This window comes from Myotis davidii, unplaced genomic scaffold (assembly GCF_000327345.1).
Source record: "Myotis davidii unplaced genomic scaffold, ASM32734v1 scaffold142, whole genome shotgun sequence".
Classification (NCBI taxonomy): Eukaryota; Metazoa; Chordata; class Mammalia; order Chiroptera; family Vespertilionidae; genus Myotis; species Myotis davidii.
In genome coordinates, this window is record NW_006294400.1 from 2,150,643 (window position 1) to 2,169,917 (window position 19,275).

A 19,275-nucleotide genomic window follows, 5' to 3' on the forward strand; every position below is an offset into this window, starting at 1 on the left:
GCAGGTTGGGCTGAGGGACCCCCCATGCACAAATTTTCATGCACCGGGCCTCTAGTCCTATATAATAAAAGGCTAATATGCAATTGACCCAATGGCAGAATGACTGTCACTATGACACGCACTGACCACCAGGGAGCAGACGCTCAATGCAAAAGCTGCCCCCTGGTGGTCAGTGCGCTCCCACAGGGCAAGCACAGCGGTGGTGGCAGGAGCCTCTCCTGCCTCTGCAGCAGCGCTAAGGATGTCCAACTGTGAGAAGGCCTGCTGAGGGACTGCCCCCCAGCCCCCACCCCATGTACAGTTTTTGTGCACCGGGCCTCTAGTTAATTGAATAATCTCACTAGTCAATATACAATTACCAATTGAAGTAAGTGTTCTGAAGGACAGGTACCCAGCTCAATAAAAGTCTCTGTTAAAGGGGCCTGACCTGGAAGGGCTGCTGTGGGAAGGGAACCCTCGCTGAGCTGAGAACTGAAGAGGAGTTACAGGCTGAGGGAGAAGTTAGAGATGGCACGTGCAGTTCCAAGCCCTCTGGCAGGAGAACAAGACACATTCAAAGGAGCCAAAGGGTACTTGTGCCAGCCAGTGGGGAGACGATTCACAGGGATTCGCCTGGGGACACACCGGGCCCCTGAAAACCCAGTCTTCGCCACACAAAAGAAAGGTCAGAAACAGACCAGCTTCCTTCTCCTCTTCCCAGCACCGCAGTGGCACAAGGGCGTTTATGAAATCCTAACCTTTCGAAAACGGTGGTTACAGAAACTATGACATTCCGGATGTTTGTTAGTGAAGAGGGGCAGACACAGAGGGAGACCACAGCACGTTTGCTCTAGCAGCATTTTTATTTACAAACAGCAATTTCCATGGACTTTATTTATACCATAAAAAAGCCATTTACAAGCAAGAAACAAGAATTCAGAACAAAATTAAGCAGCACTGAAATATTCATGTCACAAATCTGAAACAAAATGAATACAAGAGTAAAATATCATTTGAATAAATAAGTCTTAAATTCATGCTATAAAATAATCCTTAATGGCAAGTTACTAGTTGATACAGCATCCGCTTAGCTAGCTTCATTTACTTCATGTGGTGATGAAGTGTGGAGTTGTGAGGTTACCAGTTTATATTGCAAGATAATGACACTGTTAAGTCATTCAAATTGCTCAACCATTTATAACGGAAAAAAAGTTAGCCCTACTAATAAAAGTGGTGAGAGAGATAGATGGTTTTCACATTAGGAAAATGGTCATTCTCAAAGAAACTAGGTAAGTTTACCTTTTACTATAGTCAGGGCAGCAACCAAAGGCTTGGGCACAGCAAGTCCAATGGTTGAATTCACAGCATACTTGTCACTGAGGGGCAGCAAAAGGTCCATGTACTGAATCTGCTGCAAGGCTCACTCCAGGACTTGATCAAGAACTACAATAGCCCTGTCTGTGCAGACCCAGAGAACACAGGTTCTCTTCCGGGCCAAGAGGTCAAGCACTGGGCAGAAACAGTGGAAACACCCTGGCACTTACTGAAAAGACGTATGTGGCGTGTGACAACCATTACAAATTTGGAACAATGTGAATGACTCCTCTGAACTCTTAGTTCAGTTGCACTGAGTAATATGAAATCTATGATTTATGAACTAGATAGTTTCATATAAAGAATTTACATAGTTCCCCAATACTTTCATATATAAAATTTAATAAATAACCCTGACCAGTCTAGAAGCACCATCCAAGGGCCGTGTGCCCTTGGAAAAGAGTTTAGGTGTTGCATATTTGAGTCCCTTTCAGTGGAGGCTTCACAGGAAACCATTACAGAATTTAACAATAACGACGACGACGACAACAAAATCACAGTAACTAATAGAAAAGGTTGTTAAAATAAAATACACTGATTTCTTTAAAGTAAAGCTTATTCACATAGATGACTTCCCCCCTCAGCCCTTGTTTTGTGTTCCTGTAAATTCTTCCTAGAGCCTAGGCTGTAAAAACAAAAGCAAAAACAAAACCACAGGCAAAAAAATATGCAGGCCTATGGTCTGGGCTAAGGGGAAACAAAGACTTGGTTAGAACTGCTATCGTTAGAAAAGACACCTACTCATGCTCTGGAAGATTGAAAATGATCAATTTAGTTCTACAGTATATTCTGCTTAACAGTGAACCGACAGTATCCTTTCTCTGCTGTTTAAAAAAAAAACACACACACACACAAAAAAAAACCTGCCAAGGCAGGGTCAACTGGGAGGTTTTTCCCATTGACCAAAAATTAACTTGTCTTCATATACTATATTTACAAATATAATTTCTAAATGTATTTACAGCTTTAGTAGAAAGTAGAGGGTAGAGAACTGATTAGAATGAAAATAACTGTTTAGAACCACAAACAGTACAAGTATAAAAGTCTTTGTTTTCACAGTTTGTAATAACAGGTAAAACTCTATAGGAAAGGACACTGTCGCTGTCTTCACATTGCCTGTGTATGGAAAAGGTAGCTCAAGAAGAGACTCAATTATGAACAGACCTAGGTGAACTCAGGATATATTTTACTGTAAAAGATTTCTTCACATATCACTTTTATCTTAATTGATTTCTGCATCTGTTATAAATGAAACATCTAATCTAAAACTGTACAGAAATAGGGACTTTGCTTTCCAAAAGGAGTTACACAGCGTACTTCGTCTGCGGAGACGTGAGGTGAACTTCGGGGAGAGAATGTTTCTGTTCTGTGGTCCCGTTAAGCCTCCTGGCACATCCTCATGTGACAAGGCACAAGTATTGCTGCTGCCCGATCTGAATGGAGTAATCTTTCACCCGCCACGCACACTGAGAAGCACGGCAGTGCGCACGCTCAGAGGCGACGGCTGCGTGCTGGCCTCTGCGCTGCCTCCCTCGAAGCCCTGTGGAACCTTACAGTACTGTGTTATGGCTTGAGAATTCTTTCTTAACACTGCTAGCAGTGGAAAGGGTAAAGTGTTAGCAACATGAATGGGAGCAAGTGGAACTTGCAAAATGTGGAATTACGATTACTCGAGGGAAACTCAATCAATTTTCTGCCTCTTAACAGTCCCATTACAATGTCTGAACCTGAACTGTACAATCAAAGCAATGTATATTTTTGTCAAAGACAATTTTGGATAAGTCACTCTTTGGTAAACTCAAACCAGATAAACAAATTGACAAATACAAAGAACTCCATGTAAATAACAGTAAGACAGACACGGTGACGAGAACTAGGACATTGGAGGTGCCCGCCCAAAGTGTCTTCCCCTCCTGCCTTGCCTTTCTGATCAATCACAAAATGCTCTGGGGACCTCTCAGAAGGCCCCAAGCCTGAGTGAAAGGAGGTGCCTTCCCTGAGCCTCACCTCTCATGTCCTCGATTTGGGAATTTCTTGCCACCAACCTAATTTTGTATCACAAAACAATTTTTTTGCATTTCATTCTTAAAAAAAAAAAAAAATCAAAACCAAACTGATTCATGTAAGGAAACATAAATCACAAACATTTACCTGAAACCCCAGGACATATTTAAGTGGGTAAACACTGGGGTCCAGCCTCCCCCTGTGGCTGGCTGCTTTGACGGGGTTGAGCAAGTGCTGCAGGGAGAGACGGGCCCCTTACTTAGGCAGTTCGACAGGAAAAAGGCATACAATACCCGATTTAGCAAGAGCTGCTCCCGGAGCAGCAGGACTCGAGCGGAACTGTACGTAGTAACACTGATGTGGAGCGCAGCAGCCCCCATGTGCACAGATCCTGTGTGCTAAGGAGATGCCGCCACACAGCCACCGTCCCTGGGACTGTCGCACACGGGGGCCTGAATGACTCATTTTTTCTCAAAATAACCCCCACAAAACAAAAAAATAATCCCCACACCCCCACCATTCTTGGTATTTTAAGAGTCAAAAAAGCATGGAAAACCAGCAAACACCTATTTTTGTTTTCCTTTAACTCTTAGCCTCTGAGGTTGCCATTTCGTTTTTCTCTCAGGTGGTTTGTGCTGTTCTCCCAAGGAGACGACCTCGTGAGTTTCAGAGCCAAGGCTCTCAGGCCGAGTGTATGGAGAGCTGACCTCCCACTCCCAACCTTCAGCACAAACCCACCACCAAACTGTTCACCAAATTACTGTCAGAGGTTACAGTACCAAAGCAATCTTGTAAAGTCCATGGGTGGACAAAATATAGAACTGAAGACAGTTCCTAAAGCACTAATAAAATATTATTCAACAGGACTCAGGTATGTTTTCATACAGTAATGTGTTTGCCAGCACATGTTTTTGAGGTCTCTTTTCAAGCTAGAAACTCAAGAGAGGGAAAAAACTGAAATTCACTATTCCCCTTAGATTTCACATTTTCTACAACTATACTGACCTAAAAGATACATAAAGATAGCACCACGTGACCAAAAAAATAAATGGTGACACACACAGATTTGGTGACACACAGAGGCTCTCAGAGGGCTTGTTAACTGTTGGTTTCTTTAAGCAGGAAACACTGAGAGTGGGGGAGCCACGGAGGCTCTCGTTAGCACACATAATCCTAAGATAGATATATTGCTTGCAATTCCCATAGAGTATATCTTTACAAAAGTACAAATTCCAAGTTGTGCAGTTTCCCTGGGAACTGCATGTAGAAAAAGTTGCTGTGCACCTGAACTGGCTGTTTGAAAAGAGAAAGAAGAAAAATAAAACCCTACAACACTGCTTGGAAAATATTGTAGACAGAACTACAAATCCCTTTCCTTTAGTGCGAGTAGTAACTCACGGTAGAGTGATTCGATTTAGTTACCTGGTGTGTATGTTTCTACAGTACGGAATGAAGGTAGATTCGGAGGCCAGTAAAAACACTGAAAACCACGGCTCCTTTGGGGTTGGCTAATAAAACACTACAATATGTAAAAAGGGTCAGCACCACGGGTCATCCAGCTTACCCACTGGACAACTAACAAAAATTCCAAATGGTTTCCAACCAGAGTTGAGTAGGTTTTATGGCATTTGGTTTATGTATTTGTTAGGAAGCAGAGCTATGAACACTGTGATTTGCTTTGCTTGCTTTTGGACACCATAATTAATGTATATGAAAACCTATTAACATTCTTTTCTAAGGGAAATAAAGGGGCAAAACCCTAACATATTAGGTAGGGATGACAGAGTCAAAAGCCCTGTTCACATTGTATTAAATTATATATTCCTCTTACATTCACCTCAACCAGAATAAAACCAAATTTGAGAATGTATATATATATACTATATATATAATAATCACTTTATTATATATATATATAAATTGTCTAACTATTCGTAAAAGTAATTTTAAATTAGAAAAGGTTACCCATTTATATCGGCTGATGGCATCCTAGTCCCTCTCCATGGAGATGCTCTGGTGCCAGTGCATGATGGCCCAGCGAGAGTATGCCTCTTGGCAGAGAATACAGGGTCAACCAGTTGGCATAGCTAAACACTGGCAGATTTTGGATTAAGAGTTCAGCCAAAGAGGAATACTGTCAGCCTGTGTTTTCCCTGGATATGATGCCCTTCATGCTTTGAGCTCCTTGGGGAAGGGAGGACGAAGAATAAACACAATGAAGTGTTCCTTCCAGAACCCTTAGAAAAACTGCCAAGAGACCAAGAGATTTCCAGATGGTTGGGAAAACTAAAGATTACAACAAAGCAAATCACAAATATGCATGGATTAATGTGCTTTGTTTGGGTGCACTTCTTTACCATCTTAATCAGGAGCATCGGATACTGTATGAATTTCCATCCGGGAATCTAGGGCCATCTCGGAGGCTGATGGGTCATTTTCTAGTTTCTGTTCCCCATACACATCTGTTCTCTCAGGGGACTCGATGCGACTCCTGACTTCAGCTACTCCTGGGTGGTTTTTCCGCAGGTGCTGGTTGAGGGTACCTTGGAATGGAAAGCACTTCCCGCAGATCTCACAGCGGAATGGTTTGTCATCAGTGTGGCCCCGGATGTGGTACTCCAGCTGGTCCTTTCGTGTGTACTTCTTCCCGCAGAACTTGCACACAAAGGGGGTGATTCCCATATGGAGTCGCATATGCCTGTCAAGGCTTCCTTTCTGGTTGAAGGACTTTCCACAGTAAATGCAGATGAGCCTCTCGTTGTAGGGGTACCAGTGACCTCTGGCGCTCCTCTCCCGGGCACTGCTCTCGTACCCAGGGTTATTCATCACAGCTTCACCGTCTGAACCCTGCACCAAGCCCTGTAGATCACTGTGCAGGTGGACAGACAAAGCCCGTTTTTGGCGGGCCCGTCCTCCTCGGAAACAGCTCAGCATGGACCTGGATGGGCTGGAATTACTCAAACTTCCAAAAGCTTCTGATACGCTGGCTGGCTGTGAGGCCGCCTGGGAAAAGGAATATGCGTGTTGGAGCACAGAACCATAGGAACCCACGTTCACCGCCACCACTTGTTCCCCATCAACCATCTCAGTGTGGTAGCCGTCGTCTCCCAGAGAGGAACTGTCGGAACAGCTGGGCCGGTCGGACTTCTCCATCTTCACCTTCACCTCAGTGATCTGGCTCTCCCTCACCAGCAGGTCCCCTTGATCATGGTCCCCCTCTATCTGAATCTCGTACTCGGAAACACTCCCGCTGCTCCCTCGGTCTGAGTGCCCTTCCTCCTGTAGGCGGCTGCGCAAAGCTTTGCTGGGCGTCGTCTCCATCCGAAGATCGCTGCTTGTGGTGGGCTGCCGTCCCTGAGAGCAATATGGGGGAGAGATCTCAACTGGGTTGGCAAAGAAGCCGCCGTCTTTAACTCCATTCTGACTCTCTGGAGTCTCTTCAGCACCAACGGTAACAGAGTCAACATCGCCAACACTGATCTTTGAATGGATGCTCTCTAGGATCTGGGTGCACTTGTCGATGACACACTGCATCTGAAGAAAGCTCGCTGCCGTCAGAAAACTGACAACATCCTTCAGCTGCAAGGACATTCTTCCAGTGTAACAAAATGAAAGCAACTGTTCAAACACATTGGGATTTTTAATCACCGATATTGACAAGCCACTCATGGTACTTAATGCTGAATGGTCCCGGAAATACGGGGAGCTGGCAGCAAGGACTGCTTTGTGGGCTCGGAATGGCTGACCCTGAATGTGGACAATGATGTCACATAGTTTCCCTTGTAGGCGGAGTTCATTTAGCTGGCTCAGAACGGTGCTGCTGTACTCGGGCACATCAAACTGAATAAAACTGCTGCTGTCCATTGCTACTGACATGAAGCGTAATCTGTGGAAAGAGAGAGTTTCATAATTCACCAATGACTTCTCACCAGTACAAGCAGCAGAAGCACAAACTGGCAAAATAGCACCACCACCACTGTAGCTACTGTACCTCCTAGGCTCGGCCTGAGCATTCTTCCTCTTACTTATTTTTAGTCTTTCATGTCTTGGTTAATTCACCTAAAGTCAAATAACCAAATGATCGATTAGGTCAGTATCCTAACTGCCAAACTTTCATCTTGATCAAAATTAAAATATGCTACACATAGTAGGGCTATTTCAGCTCTGACTGAGCATTTAGTCTCATTTTAGAAAAAATATTTCCCTGTTTCATCTAGTTTTGAGGATTCTGTAAAAAATAAAATTCATCTAAATAATGTTCTGTCTTATTTGTATACTAGGTGTACCGGTTAATAATGCAGATTTTTTCAATAGATGGAGTTACACATGTTGATATATATGCGATTTGATATGTATGCTATTTTGTTGTATTGACAACAAGTTTCAAAACTTCATATGTCAAATTTTCTAAAGGTGTTATCATAGATATTTTTTTAAAAATATATTTTGATTTTTTACAGAGAGGAAGGGAGAGGGATAGAGAGTTACAAACATCCATGAGAGAGAAACATCCATCAGCTGCCTCCTGCACCCCCCCCCCTCCTACTGGGGATGTGCCCGCAACCAAGGTACATGCCCTTGACCAGAACCGAACCTAGGACCCTTCAGTCTGCAGTCCGATGCTCTATCCACTAAGCCAAACCAGTCAAGGCACCATCTTAGATATTTTTACGCTTAAAAATGTCAAATTTTGTGCCAAAAAAGCATTTGTGGGAAGTTTTAATTTATTATTTTGCCAAGTGCAGACCCTGCCCACCAGACTTGTTCCTTCAGATTACCACTTGTTCCAGTTGATGCCACACGCACTTTCTGAGCAGTACTTCAAAACATACGAAGAAGCGGAAAATTGGGTCTCTGAATGGTTTGCGTCAAAATAAGAAAAGTTCCATTGGGACGGTATCCACAAATTACCTGAAAGATGGGGGAAATGTGTAGCTAGCGATGGACATTACTTTGAATAAAGCACTTTTAATGTTTCTCTTGAAATTATCATGTTTTCTTTGATTACAAAATCGGCATTATTAACTGGTACACCTAGTATGCACAACAGATGGATATGCGCAGAATATTTCTGGAATGATACAATAAATCTTAACTGCCTCTTGCAAAGAGATAGCTAGAAAATCTATTAGCTTACAGTGAATCTTTTTAGACTCTTAAAATTTCTCAACTATGTGAATGTATTACTTATTAAAAATAAGAAACATTAAAAAGTTGTTAAGATACCTCATCCAGTTTTTAAAGGATAAAAAAATAAAATAAAACCATTAGGAGCATGAATTTAGAGTCAGATCTGTGCTCAAATGATCCTTCTTTCCACTTGTAAAACTCTGGGCAAGGTACTTTATAACCTGAGTCTCAGTTTTATTATCTTTAAAATAGGAATACTAGTCCTTGCCTTACGGGTTATGAGGAACACATGTAGGAAGTAGGAAGCACTTAGCACAATGGCTGCTTGGCACATGGTCAAGGTTGGCTATTATAGACTCCTTTTAGGGAGACAGGATGGTGTAACAAAGAGAACTGCTTTGAAGTTAGACTTCAAGAAGAATCCTGGCTCTGCCACTTTCTAATAAAAATAATAACAATGAACATTTAAATCACTTAACAAGTCAGTTAACTGATTTCCTCATCTACAAAAGGTTTTGAAAGAACTACTTCCCAACACAACTTCTTAATAATTAAATGAGGGAAATTAATGCAATAAAAGTGCTTAATAGTTCACATACAATGAGTACTTAACTTGTGCTAAACACGTTCTATATATATTAACTCATTTGATCCTCTATGAACTGTGTGAGGAAAATACTACGATTGTTCCTATTTCATAGATGAAGAAACAGGACAAGAAGTTAAGACACTTGCCACGGGTCCACCGCTAATGGATGAACTTAGTCTGGCTCCAGAGGTCGTGCTCATATCTACCCTAGACTGCCTTCTAGAAACACAGACTGCCTGCCCCTACCAAGTGTCCAAATGTGACCCATTCATTACAGTATTTTCATGACACAAGGGTGAGTAAACAGTGACTTTTGGAATTAAAGGTCAAAAAAAAGGTAGGTTTAGGCTATTTAAAGGTACAGAGTCTTGGGGAGAAAAACAGCAGAAAAAGGAAAAAAATACAGAATTTCTGTAAGAGTCTGCAAAACTGAAAATAGTTTTACAATGAGGCTTCTTTCTCCTCTGTATGGCTTTTTATCTTCTCTGAAGAAAAGTAAAGAACTGCACTTGAAAAAAGAAATCACTGAAGAGAAAAAACTAAAGACCATGATTAACACCTAAGAGAGGGATTCCACTTTACTGCAACATGAGAAGGGAAGTGCTTCACTCTCCTGTCCTTTACATTAGCACTTCCTTGGCAGTGACAATGAGATGCAGGCTCCTGCCTAGAGCTGTTAACAAGCAACACTCCTGAGGGAATTTAAGTCTCAGGCACATTTCCAGGCTAAAGGGAGAAAAAGACAATTAAAAATCACAAGTTCTAAACCCAATGACTTGATTTATCTCCAATGGTACTAAGGGAAAGGAAGTCATCCCCTCTTACAGAGACATCAAGTTCAAATACGATCTTCCACTCCTCTGTATCAGCAATTTCCCAGCACGAATTTATCCTCTCCCCCCCTCTCCCCCCCCCTCTCTCTCTCTCATATATTTTTCTTGATTTCCAAGAGGGAGAGATAGAAACATCAATGAGAGAGAATCACTGATCGGCTGCCTCCGGCACACCACTTACTGGGGATCGAGCCCACAACCCAGGCATGTGCCCTTCACCAGAATAGGATGCCCTCCTAGTTTTTCATTTTGATCAGTAATGCCAAATTACCTCCCAAAAGGGGGGCAGTAATTCCTCTTTCACCAACAGCACATGGAAGTGTGTCTATTCCCCCCAGAACTGCCAACAATGGGTATTAAACTTTCTCACTTTTGTGGAACTAATAGGTAAAAACAGTATCTCATGGCTTTGATGTGCATTTATTAATTATAAGTGAGGTTGATCATTTTTTCTCATGTTTAATGGCAATTTGTCTAAGTCTATCTTTGAATTGCCTATTCATCTCCTTTGCCCATACTTACCTTTTTTACTGAATTGTCAAAACTCTTTGCAAATCAAGGAAATTAGCCTTTAATTATATGTGCTGCAAGTACATATTAGATTTAACTGTAATCACTAAATGGCATAATGACTGGGAATTTATTTTTCTACATTTATAGGAAACATTCATTCCATTTCAATTTTCTGCATGCACAAAACCAAAGGAATTCAAAGATGAATGAGTCCCTGTCTTGCAGTTTGATACAAGCTTCATGCAGATGCCTCTCAACTCAGGCATTCGGGAATGGAAATCACTTTTGATAATGCAGAGAAGTTATTTATATTAGTTTTTCATTTAGACTAAGTTTGCAGCTGCTTCAGAAAACATTAATGAACTTGATTATTCCACTCACTAAATACATCAGTAGTTTTTAATTCAGTAGATTAATCACTAGTCTTTCTGTCACATTAAGCAAAAAAAATCCATCAAACTAAACATTTACATTGCTGTATTTTAATTTTAAAACAAAAACAAAAATAAGCACATATAAGCTATTTTTCTTCAATACCATTAATCCTTATTTTAACAATACTTCATTTGTTTTGTTTGTAAAAACTATACTTTGGATAAGAATGTGAAATACTTCTTTTTAAAAGCATGCATGGAGAGGACTTAGCTGAAATGGTCTGTTGGGAAGTTCAAAACTGTCAGCTCCTCCTCTTCCTTTGCTCATTCGACCATTGGATATAAGCCTCCCGCTCTCCCAATTTCTTTAATTTGAGACACTTTCACACCTGGAAGCGGCTTTCAACTCGCACACAGCCTTTGCCGTGGTCTTTGACTCTGCCACACGGGTCTCAACAGTGGATCCTGGGAAGGACCACCTCTGATGAGGGCAGCCTGAACATTTGTCCGCTTGCACGCATCCGGCCATCGCCACACTAGCCTCAGCAACTGTAAAAGGGGATCCCTGCCACTCCTCTGCTCTCTCCTCCTCACTAAAGCCCATCATCACCATCTATAGCCAACACTTACTGAATACCTGATACCTGCTGGCATGTCATAGAGGCTCCACGCGCTATTTCACTGACTCCTCTTGACTTTCTCCAGAAGGCAGGTACTATTCCCCTCTTAAGAGATGAGGAAACTGAGGCTGCAAGAGGCTCTCAGGCCTGTTCCACAGTCTGCCCATCTAGACCCCCTGTGCAATAGTCTTGTTTAATTTGCCCAATGGGAATGGGAGGAGCAGCAGGAGGAGGCAGCAAGAGCTGAGGAAAAGGCAGGATGAAAAGAAAGCTTGCTAGGTTACATTCCTGCCCAAGGGTGGGGGCCAGGGAAAGGAATAGGGACAGGTGGCAAAAGTCCTACTGCCACCCAGGGCTCCTACTCCTTCCTCAGTGAGTATACTTTTGTAAGATCCACCAAAATTATAATGCACATCTCCTGTGACCAAGCAACTCCAGCTCTAGAAATTTACTACAGCACCCTCTTTCTAGTAGAGGTAAGGGCTGTGATCAGACAGCTGAAGTATATTATATCTTCCATATTCACAGCTTTTATTCCCCTTCCCCTCAGAGCTCCTAACTCTGTCTAATATTACCTGCCTTAAATAAACAGCCATTTTTATATGCTAGAGCCTCAACTAATTAGAACCCACTGATCTAGGGCTCAAGTAACTGGTCGTTTCACTGTTTGAAGGTGAAAGTCATAGACAGCAGATGCTGCCAAGATACAGGTTCAGCCCAAGTTCAACCGAATTCAAAGCAGCACTGAGACTGGTGTTCAAAGAGCAAGAGCAGACGTGAGGGGCTCTCCAGGGCTGACCAGGCACCGAGAACAGCAGCAAGGCCAGCGCAGGCCAGGGCCAAGACAGAACCACAAGGAGTGCAGAGCCAGCTGGTTCGGGAAGAAAATGGACACACGTCGGGGAGCAAAAGCAGACTGGGTACCAGAGGAGGGAGGCCATTTACACAGTGAGGACGATGGCCGACAGCCACCGGAGAGTGGTACTGTCCCAGAAAGCACCATGCCAGCCAGGCTGGGTCAGCCCTCCCACAGTCCTGAAGCAAAAAGTGAAGGAGAGGGGCCTAGAAATAACCATGCACACAGGCTCTGAAAATAAAACTAGATCTGATGCAAGACCATATGACAACAGGGCTTAGTAAAGCAAAGGCACTTGAAATCTTTGCAAGATCCCACCCAAATGCTGCAGAACGTAGCACCACACCCCGATAATGCCATTTTATTCTTATGACAGTATTTTAAAAAGACTTGATTATCACCAAAAAATAGCTAAAAGCAAGCACGAATGAATTTTTTATAATAAGGATATAAAGGCCTTTCCAAACACGACAAATCCCAGCAGCCACAAAGGCAAAGACAAATACATTTGACAACATGGAAGTTGATGACAAAAAAAAAAAAAATCTCCTTAAAGAATAAATGACACAGTGAGGAAAAATACATGCACAATTGACAAAGGGCTACTTTGCAAATTCCTTAATTTATATTATAAATCAAACAGATGGAGGTGACACAGAAAAATCCTATAGAAGAGGCAAAGGGTATTAACAGTTAAAAAAACACACATATGACCAAAGCACATATGAAAAGATGTTTAGCTTTATTCATGACTAAATGCATGTGAATTACAAAAAGAAAAAATGAGAGGCCATTTGTAATGCATCAGATCTGGGCACATTTTAAAAGGGCTGACAAGCGTAATCCTTAGGGATAATCTGGTCAGAGGGATCAAAACGTAGAAGACATTTGGTTCACAATTAACTGCTGGGAACTGAGCCTAAAATATACAGTACTTACAAAAGTTTGTTAGGATATTGTACTGAGCACTTGTATTTGTTATAGTAAAATAATAATAATAATAATACTAAGAGGGGATCAACCTCAAGAGGCTGATTCAAAAAACCAATCAACAATGAAACACCCGCAGCCATTAAAATAATAGGTAGATCTGTATGCTTTGACAAAAGCTGTAATATTTAGCCAAAACAAGCAAGATATAGAACAAGATGTATGTATAGATGTGATCCCCTTTATAATAACGATAAATGGACTTTTTTAAAAGAAAAATATATGCTACTGTAGCCATTCTGGAAGCAACTGCATGAAATATATGCTACTATAGCCATTCTGGAAATAAATGCATGAAACTATTAATGCTGGTGGCTTTGGGGGATGAGAATTAAGGACTGGAGAGAGGGAAGGGAACACTTTATTTTATACTTTTAAAAAATCATATAGCTATATTCTTTCTAAATTTTTTTTCTAAGACATGTTACCTAAGAATATATAATTTTTTAAACCAAAGAATCTAGAGAAAGATAGGCTGTAAATTAATAATTATTTTATCAAGCAATTATAGAGACAGAAATAAAGAACTATGAGGAACAATAATTAACACTGATTATGTTTGATCAAAAAGATTTTTAAAAATCAAAATGTACAAAAATAAAACTTAATGGTGGAAGTAATATTTGAACAGGATTTTGTATTTAAATAGAAGAACGTTCAAGACAGAAGGAGTGGCAAGAGCAGAGAAGAGTGAAAATGTCTGGGGTAGTGGCTAGGGCCCAGGCACAGGGGTGGCATGGCAAAGAGAAGCGCCACAGCTGGAGTGTGGAGGGCCTAGAATGCTGGATTAGAAAACTCAAACCAAATCTGGCCGTCGCCAACCTGAAGATGGGTTTAGAGAAGGACCCAACAAGTTTTGGAGATTGAGGGAAGCTACCTATTCTAGGAGGCAAGTTAGTTCAGCCTCAGTCAGGCTGAGTTAGGTACCCACTGGGCATCTGAGAAGAGCTGTCCAATAAGCAGTGGGAAATGTGGGGCTGGAACTGCAGAGAAACGAGACCTGGAGCTACCAATCCAGGAGTAACCAAAAACTGCACAAACTGGAGTGAGGACAGAAAAAGACAGCTGAGACCAGAAAAGAAGTATTGTAGTGAGCATGATACCTCATGATGGAGGTAACATTCACAACGAGCCCTCTCCTTAGCACATCGTTTCTGTATCACACGTTGTTAAGCTGTAATGAAATGGTATAATGGAAACCAAAACCAGTGACATCTTCTCACACTGTTGACCCACTCTGAAGAGAACCTAAAAATGAGAAAGGACACGTAAATATCATCTACATGGGCCTTGAAATCGCCTCCACAGCATCCTTAGGTACAGCTCTGTGACTGATCCCCACAGTGACAGTCAGAACAAAAGTGTACAAGCAATTAGCCAGGGACTGGTTTTTGAGCCTCCGGGGCTGCTGAGCTCTGAGGGCAGGGACTGTGTGCCCAAACCCAGCCGTGTGTCCAGCAGAGAGAGGCTCTCAGCATATGTCAGGTGATGCAACCTAAACCAAGCTGGTGGCTCAAAATCCACAACTGTCACCAGAGCTTCACCCTCAGCTTTCAACTTTCTCTGCTGAAGACCCAAGAGATGCAGGACCGTCTCTGCCAGCAGGCATCTAGCAAGATGGCTCCTTCCCTCTAGCCCAGCGGTCGCCAACCGGTGGTCCGCAGACCACTGGTGGTCCGTGAGGCCCGAAAGGTTGGCGACCGCTGCTCAAGCCCATCACCATTCTAATGTGCTCCCCGTCATCTGAAAACACCCAGAGACACTTCCAAGAAAGGAAAGCAAGGTTGCAAACTTGAAAGTTGTTTAAGGCACCCGGAGGTACCATTATTCTCAATCAACATGCTCATGATTCCCAATCCTGCAGGATGCTGATCCGAGAGACACAACTCAAACAAGGCTTTCCCTATCGGGCACTGAAGATCCAAACATACCTAACTTTCCCTATACAAAAAGTCATTAAAAAGACAGAAGGAGGCACTAAGGACGACAGGCATGAGAGCAACCGTAAAAACTATATAAAAATAATTTTTCTAGGTATTTCTGCCCAATTCTAGACCAAAACTAAAACTGAGCTGTCAGGAATTACAATCTAATCCTTTAGAAAGCAGCAGCCGAATAACAAACATTCTGGTGCTGCTGAAACCCCAGGCAAGGAAAAAATAAATAAAATGACATCCTGCAATGGATATTCATGAAGCACTCGTCCTAATTTAAAAGAAAACAAGTCTAGAGTTCTTACTGCATTAATTCATGTGAGTCTGAAAGAACATTTTTATCCAAACTGTTAGATTTCCCACCAAGGCGCTAACATTCTCCAAGGCTGCTCAGATACACTAATTCTGAGAGCGGTTTGGTTTCACAGTGGAGTTTGTCTTGCAAAACATCAGAAGCTTCTTCTGAGCTTTCCTAGCAGGGTAGGAACGGCCCCTTTAACCTTACTGGCAATGCGGAAAACCTCGGTGACTGAGCTCCTACTGTGTGCTGTATGCTAAGGAAGCCCTTCACCTGCTCACGGATCTTCACAACACTGTGAGACAGATAGTGCAGCTATCCTTATTCTACAGATAAGGAAACAAACTCTGAGACAAAGAGCCTTTCCCAACGTCATTAAGGCTGCTGAGTCAGGATTGGAACCCAGATCTATCAGTCTCCAGAGTCAGGATTCTTAAATCCTATAAGAGTAAGATTTAATTCCAGGCACCCTGGAGAGACGCAGGGTTTTTACTGATGTGGGACTCACTGATCAACTTTGAGTGGAAAGCATTCTCACTGACACAGTGATAATTAAGGGGTTACCATGTACTGTACCTTGGAGTAGTTTGTATCCATTTCTCTGCACAATGTCCATTCTTTTTACTTCTGTCTATGAAGTGAGCAAATAGATGTTTAAAATTCCAATCATAAATTAGAAAGACTTGTTTTGGGTAAAAGAATGAACAAGCTTTCTTAAGGCAAAGAACTAAAAAATGTCGAGGAGCAGCATCCTATATGTGCTTACTGCTGGCATTTCAGGGGCCTGGGCCTGGAAAATACATCAAGTCCCGTCTCTTACGACAAAAGGGTTAGAAAAGCTCACCTTGAACTGCTTTCTCCCATGAGGTTTTCCATGCCATCAAAATCAACCAGAAAATAACCACTGGAAGTTAAACTACATTCAGTGATGGCCTTCACTAAGCTATATTCAACAGTTTGTCAGCCACAAAACATTAAATGAACACAATGAAGAAGTCTGACAAACACTAAGTAGAATTTAAACAAAAGCAACATAAAAATTAATGAGAATAAGACATAGTGATGGCATTCTAGATTCATGACTGGCATTTTTAACAAGTGCTTGAGCTGGAAGGTAGAAGCAGAACCCAGGACATGCAGAAACCCACAACTCACTGGACACACTGAGGTTCGGCGGCCTTTCATATCCCCACTGTGGTACACTCACACCTAATATTAATAAGAGTGATGATTAAAAATGTAATAAGCAGTTAGTAGGTGCTGCAAGTTTTGCCAGCTCTTCGTAAACTTTTTTTTTCATTTTAAAACTCATAGCAGCTCTGTGAAGTGGATTTTATCCCCACCCTGCAGGTGAGTAAGGAGGCTCGGAGACATTATGTAAATTGCCCGCGTTCACATAGCTGTAGTAAGTGGCCTTGCTGGAATGCAAACCCAGGCCTGTCTGATTCCAAAGCTGATTGATGGTCTTTCTTTCCCCACAGCCTCTGAACAAAGAATTACATGATATTTTTTCTTTTCCCACAAGTAAGAGTAAACATTTTAATGTTTCAAAACTTGGTTTTATGTTACCGGCACCCTAAGAATGAAAACTGAACACATCCACCTGAACGGCAGCAGTAGGCACGCCACACAGGACAGAAAAAGCTGATCACAGAATGTCCTTTAAAAAAACTGTTTATCAACAAAAATCAAGTATTTGAGTGCCTATTAAAGCAGTCCAGCTACAGAATTGGATACTACAAGGGCTCAGAGAGGTAGATGCATTAGGGCCTAATGCCCCAAAAACCTCCCAGTCAGGCCAGGAACAAGAACAAGTGCTGAACCCTGCGCTGTAGATTCCGAGGGCCACAAAGGCAGGGGGGTAGGGCAGTCGGGGAACACCCTGGAGGAAGTCTATCTGCAGCAGGGGCTTGAAGGAAGTGAAATGGAGAATTTACCCAGAGGAGAAGGAAAAGGAGGCCAGCGCTTCAGAAGGGGAAACAGCAGGAGCAAAGCCCTGGAGAAGCGGTTTTCAAGCGTTTCCAGCTCATGGTACCCATACACTAATTCCTAACGTTCTGTGGCACACAAAAATACAAACTTTTTTGCCGATCTGACCTCCTCCTCCCCCCAAAAGTATCATTTTGATTCATTCACTCACACTGGACAGCTATTGTTGTGTTGGCTGTTGTCATTCTTTTTTAAATTGACAATCGAAGGGAAAAGAGGTCAGTGCCCCTGACTGAATAGTCAGATGTTAGATGTTTTAAAAATCCTTGTGGCACACTGGCTGAAAATCGCTGCCCTAGAGACAGTCAGAAACTCGCTCCCAAAGGAGACCAGCTGGGAGAGAGAGAAGCAGGGAATAGTTTCGGGCAGGTGAGGAGGGGCCAGCCAAGGAGAGCCGTGAAAAGACAGGCTGGGCAGCGGCTGGACACAAGGTGGTATCAATGCCCTGGCCTGATCACCTGGCCCCTAAGTGCTCCCGTCCTCTCCGACAAGTTATCGGGAACCACCCTAGTCTCCGGCCCTCACCACGGCCTAGAGAGAATAGTTTCCACTCTGGCCTAGTGTTCAAGTTCTTCCAGGAACTAGCCCAATCGATCCTTCCTCTTACCCTCTGCCTATATGAATCCTTCTCTGCAAGGAGGCCGGTCTACTCACTAACTCCCTAAGATCACTGGACCTGATTCCTCTTTTCCTATCTCAGTGTTACTCACCCTTTAACAAGCCCTACTACCTCTTTTAGGCCTTCCCTGACCACTTGGCCTATAATGACCCCCATCTCTCCTTCCTCTTGATTCTACAGCAGGCAGCCTTGTCGAATAAATTACCTCTTTGCAGGTAAAGTCTCAGCACCCGGCGTAAAGCTGACTGCTCGGGGGCTAAATGTGTCTTCTACCACACTTTCCCCCACCACATGGAACAGCATCTTGACATTTAATAAGCAAGCAAACACTCAACTTTTTTTTTTTTTACTTCCTATATTAAGTTTGGCATTAGCATAAAGGAAGGATGGGGGAGGCGGGTACTTCTCAAGTCGGAGACCAGCTAAGAAGCTGTTGCAATAATCCAGATGTGAAGCAAAGAGGGCCCGAACCGGGGAACAAAGAGAAAACGGGCAAACAGGAGCCACAACAAAACTGTTGCCTGCAAAAACTCGGAGGGACGCGCCTGGCCGCTCCTAGGAACAAAAGCAAGGGGTGGACTGCGCGTCAGGTCAGGTTTAGAAACGCTTCTTGGAGTCATTTTAAAGCCTGTCCGAAACCTACCGTATGAAGTGGCCAAAAAGTCCCCATTTGCAAAAAGTCTTCAGTGAAACTGCCCAAAATGCTGAACCAGGGACAGCCCTTCCAATTCCAGACATGCACGGGGTGGCAGAGTCGGAAGGGTCTGCGGGGGCTCATCTAAAACCCTCACTGCCCAGAGGGGGAAACTGAGGCCCGGCACGGAAGAGGCTTGCGGAAAGCCTCAAGACGGCGACCCCCAGACCGGCCGCCCTAAAGCACAGTCGCCAAGCCTAGAAGGAGCCTGTCTGCAGCCCCGGCCCAGCCCTCGGGAATGGCAGGACCGGCTGAGGGCGAAAGTGACCATGGAGACGTCTCGGGCCAAGCGCGACGTGCCGCCCGGGGAAAGGCGGAGGCTGGGGCAAGAGCAGCGCCACCCCCGCGGCCCGGCCCGGTTACCCAAGGTTTCCATCTACCCGGCCGCCTCGTACAAAGGGGTAGCGCCCTCGAGGGCGAAGGGCCCGGAAGCGGGGGATCCCCGGACGCCCGGGCGGCGGCTGGAGAGCCCAGGGCAG

The 19,275-nt window shown here is 43.3% G+C and overlaps 1 protein-coding gene across 4 annotated transcripts; it reads right to left on the reverse strand.

Moving 5' to 3' along the window:
* Positions 1 to 823: 823 nt before the first annotated feature.
* ZBTB34 (zinc finger and BTB domain containing 34) lies at positions 824 to 18,470 on the reverse strand. 4 transcript variants are annotated; one of them, XM_015567070.1, is made up of 3 exons: positions 18,308 to 18,470; positions 5,715 to 7,243; positions 824 to 958 (listed from the first exon to the last, which is right to left on the reverse strand). In XM_015567070.1, the coding sequence occupies exons 1-2, from the start codon at positions 18,403 to 18,405 to the stop codon at positions 5,719 to 5,721; spliced, it is 1,623 nt and encodes a 540-aa protein (XP_015422556.1). In that variant the 5' UTR covers positions 18,406 to 18,470; the 3' UTR covers positions 824 to 958; positions 5,715 to 5,718. The 4 variants fall into 4 exon arrangements, with proteins under 4 accessions (XP_015422556.1, XP_015422555.1, XP_015422558.1 ...); XM_015567069.1 differs by having other exon boundaries at positions 824 to 7,243; XM_015567072.1 differs by lacking the exon at positions 18,308 to 18,470 and adding an exon at positions 9,636 to 9,977 and having other exon boundaries at positions 824 to 7,243.
* Between the last annotated feature and the right edge of the window lie 805 nt (positions 18,471 to 19,275).

What these genes read in the sequence shown, in the direction of transcription:
- ZBTB34 (XM_015567070.1), bottom strand. Translation starts at nt 18,405, where the DNA reads ATGCTGTTCCATGTGGTGGGGGAAAGTGTGGTAGAAGACACATTTAGC. An exon ending in GAGACTTTACCTGCAAAGAG is followed by an intron (nt 7,244 to 18,307) that starts GTAATTTATTCG and finishes CTCTTTCCACAG; the next exon opens with ATTACGCTTCATGTCAGTAG.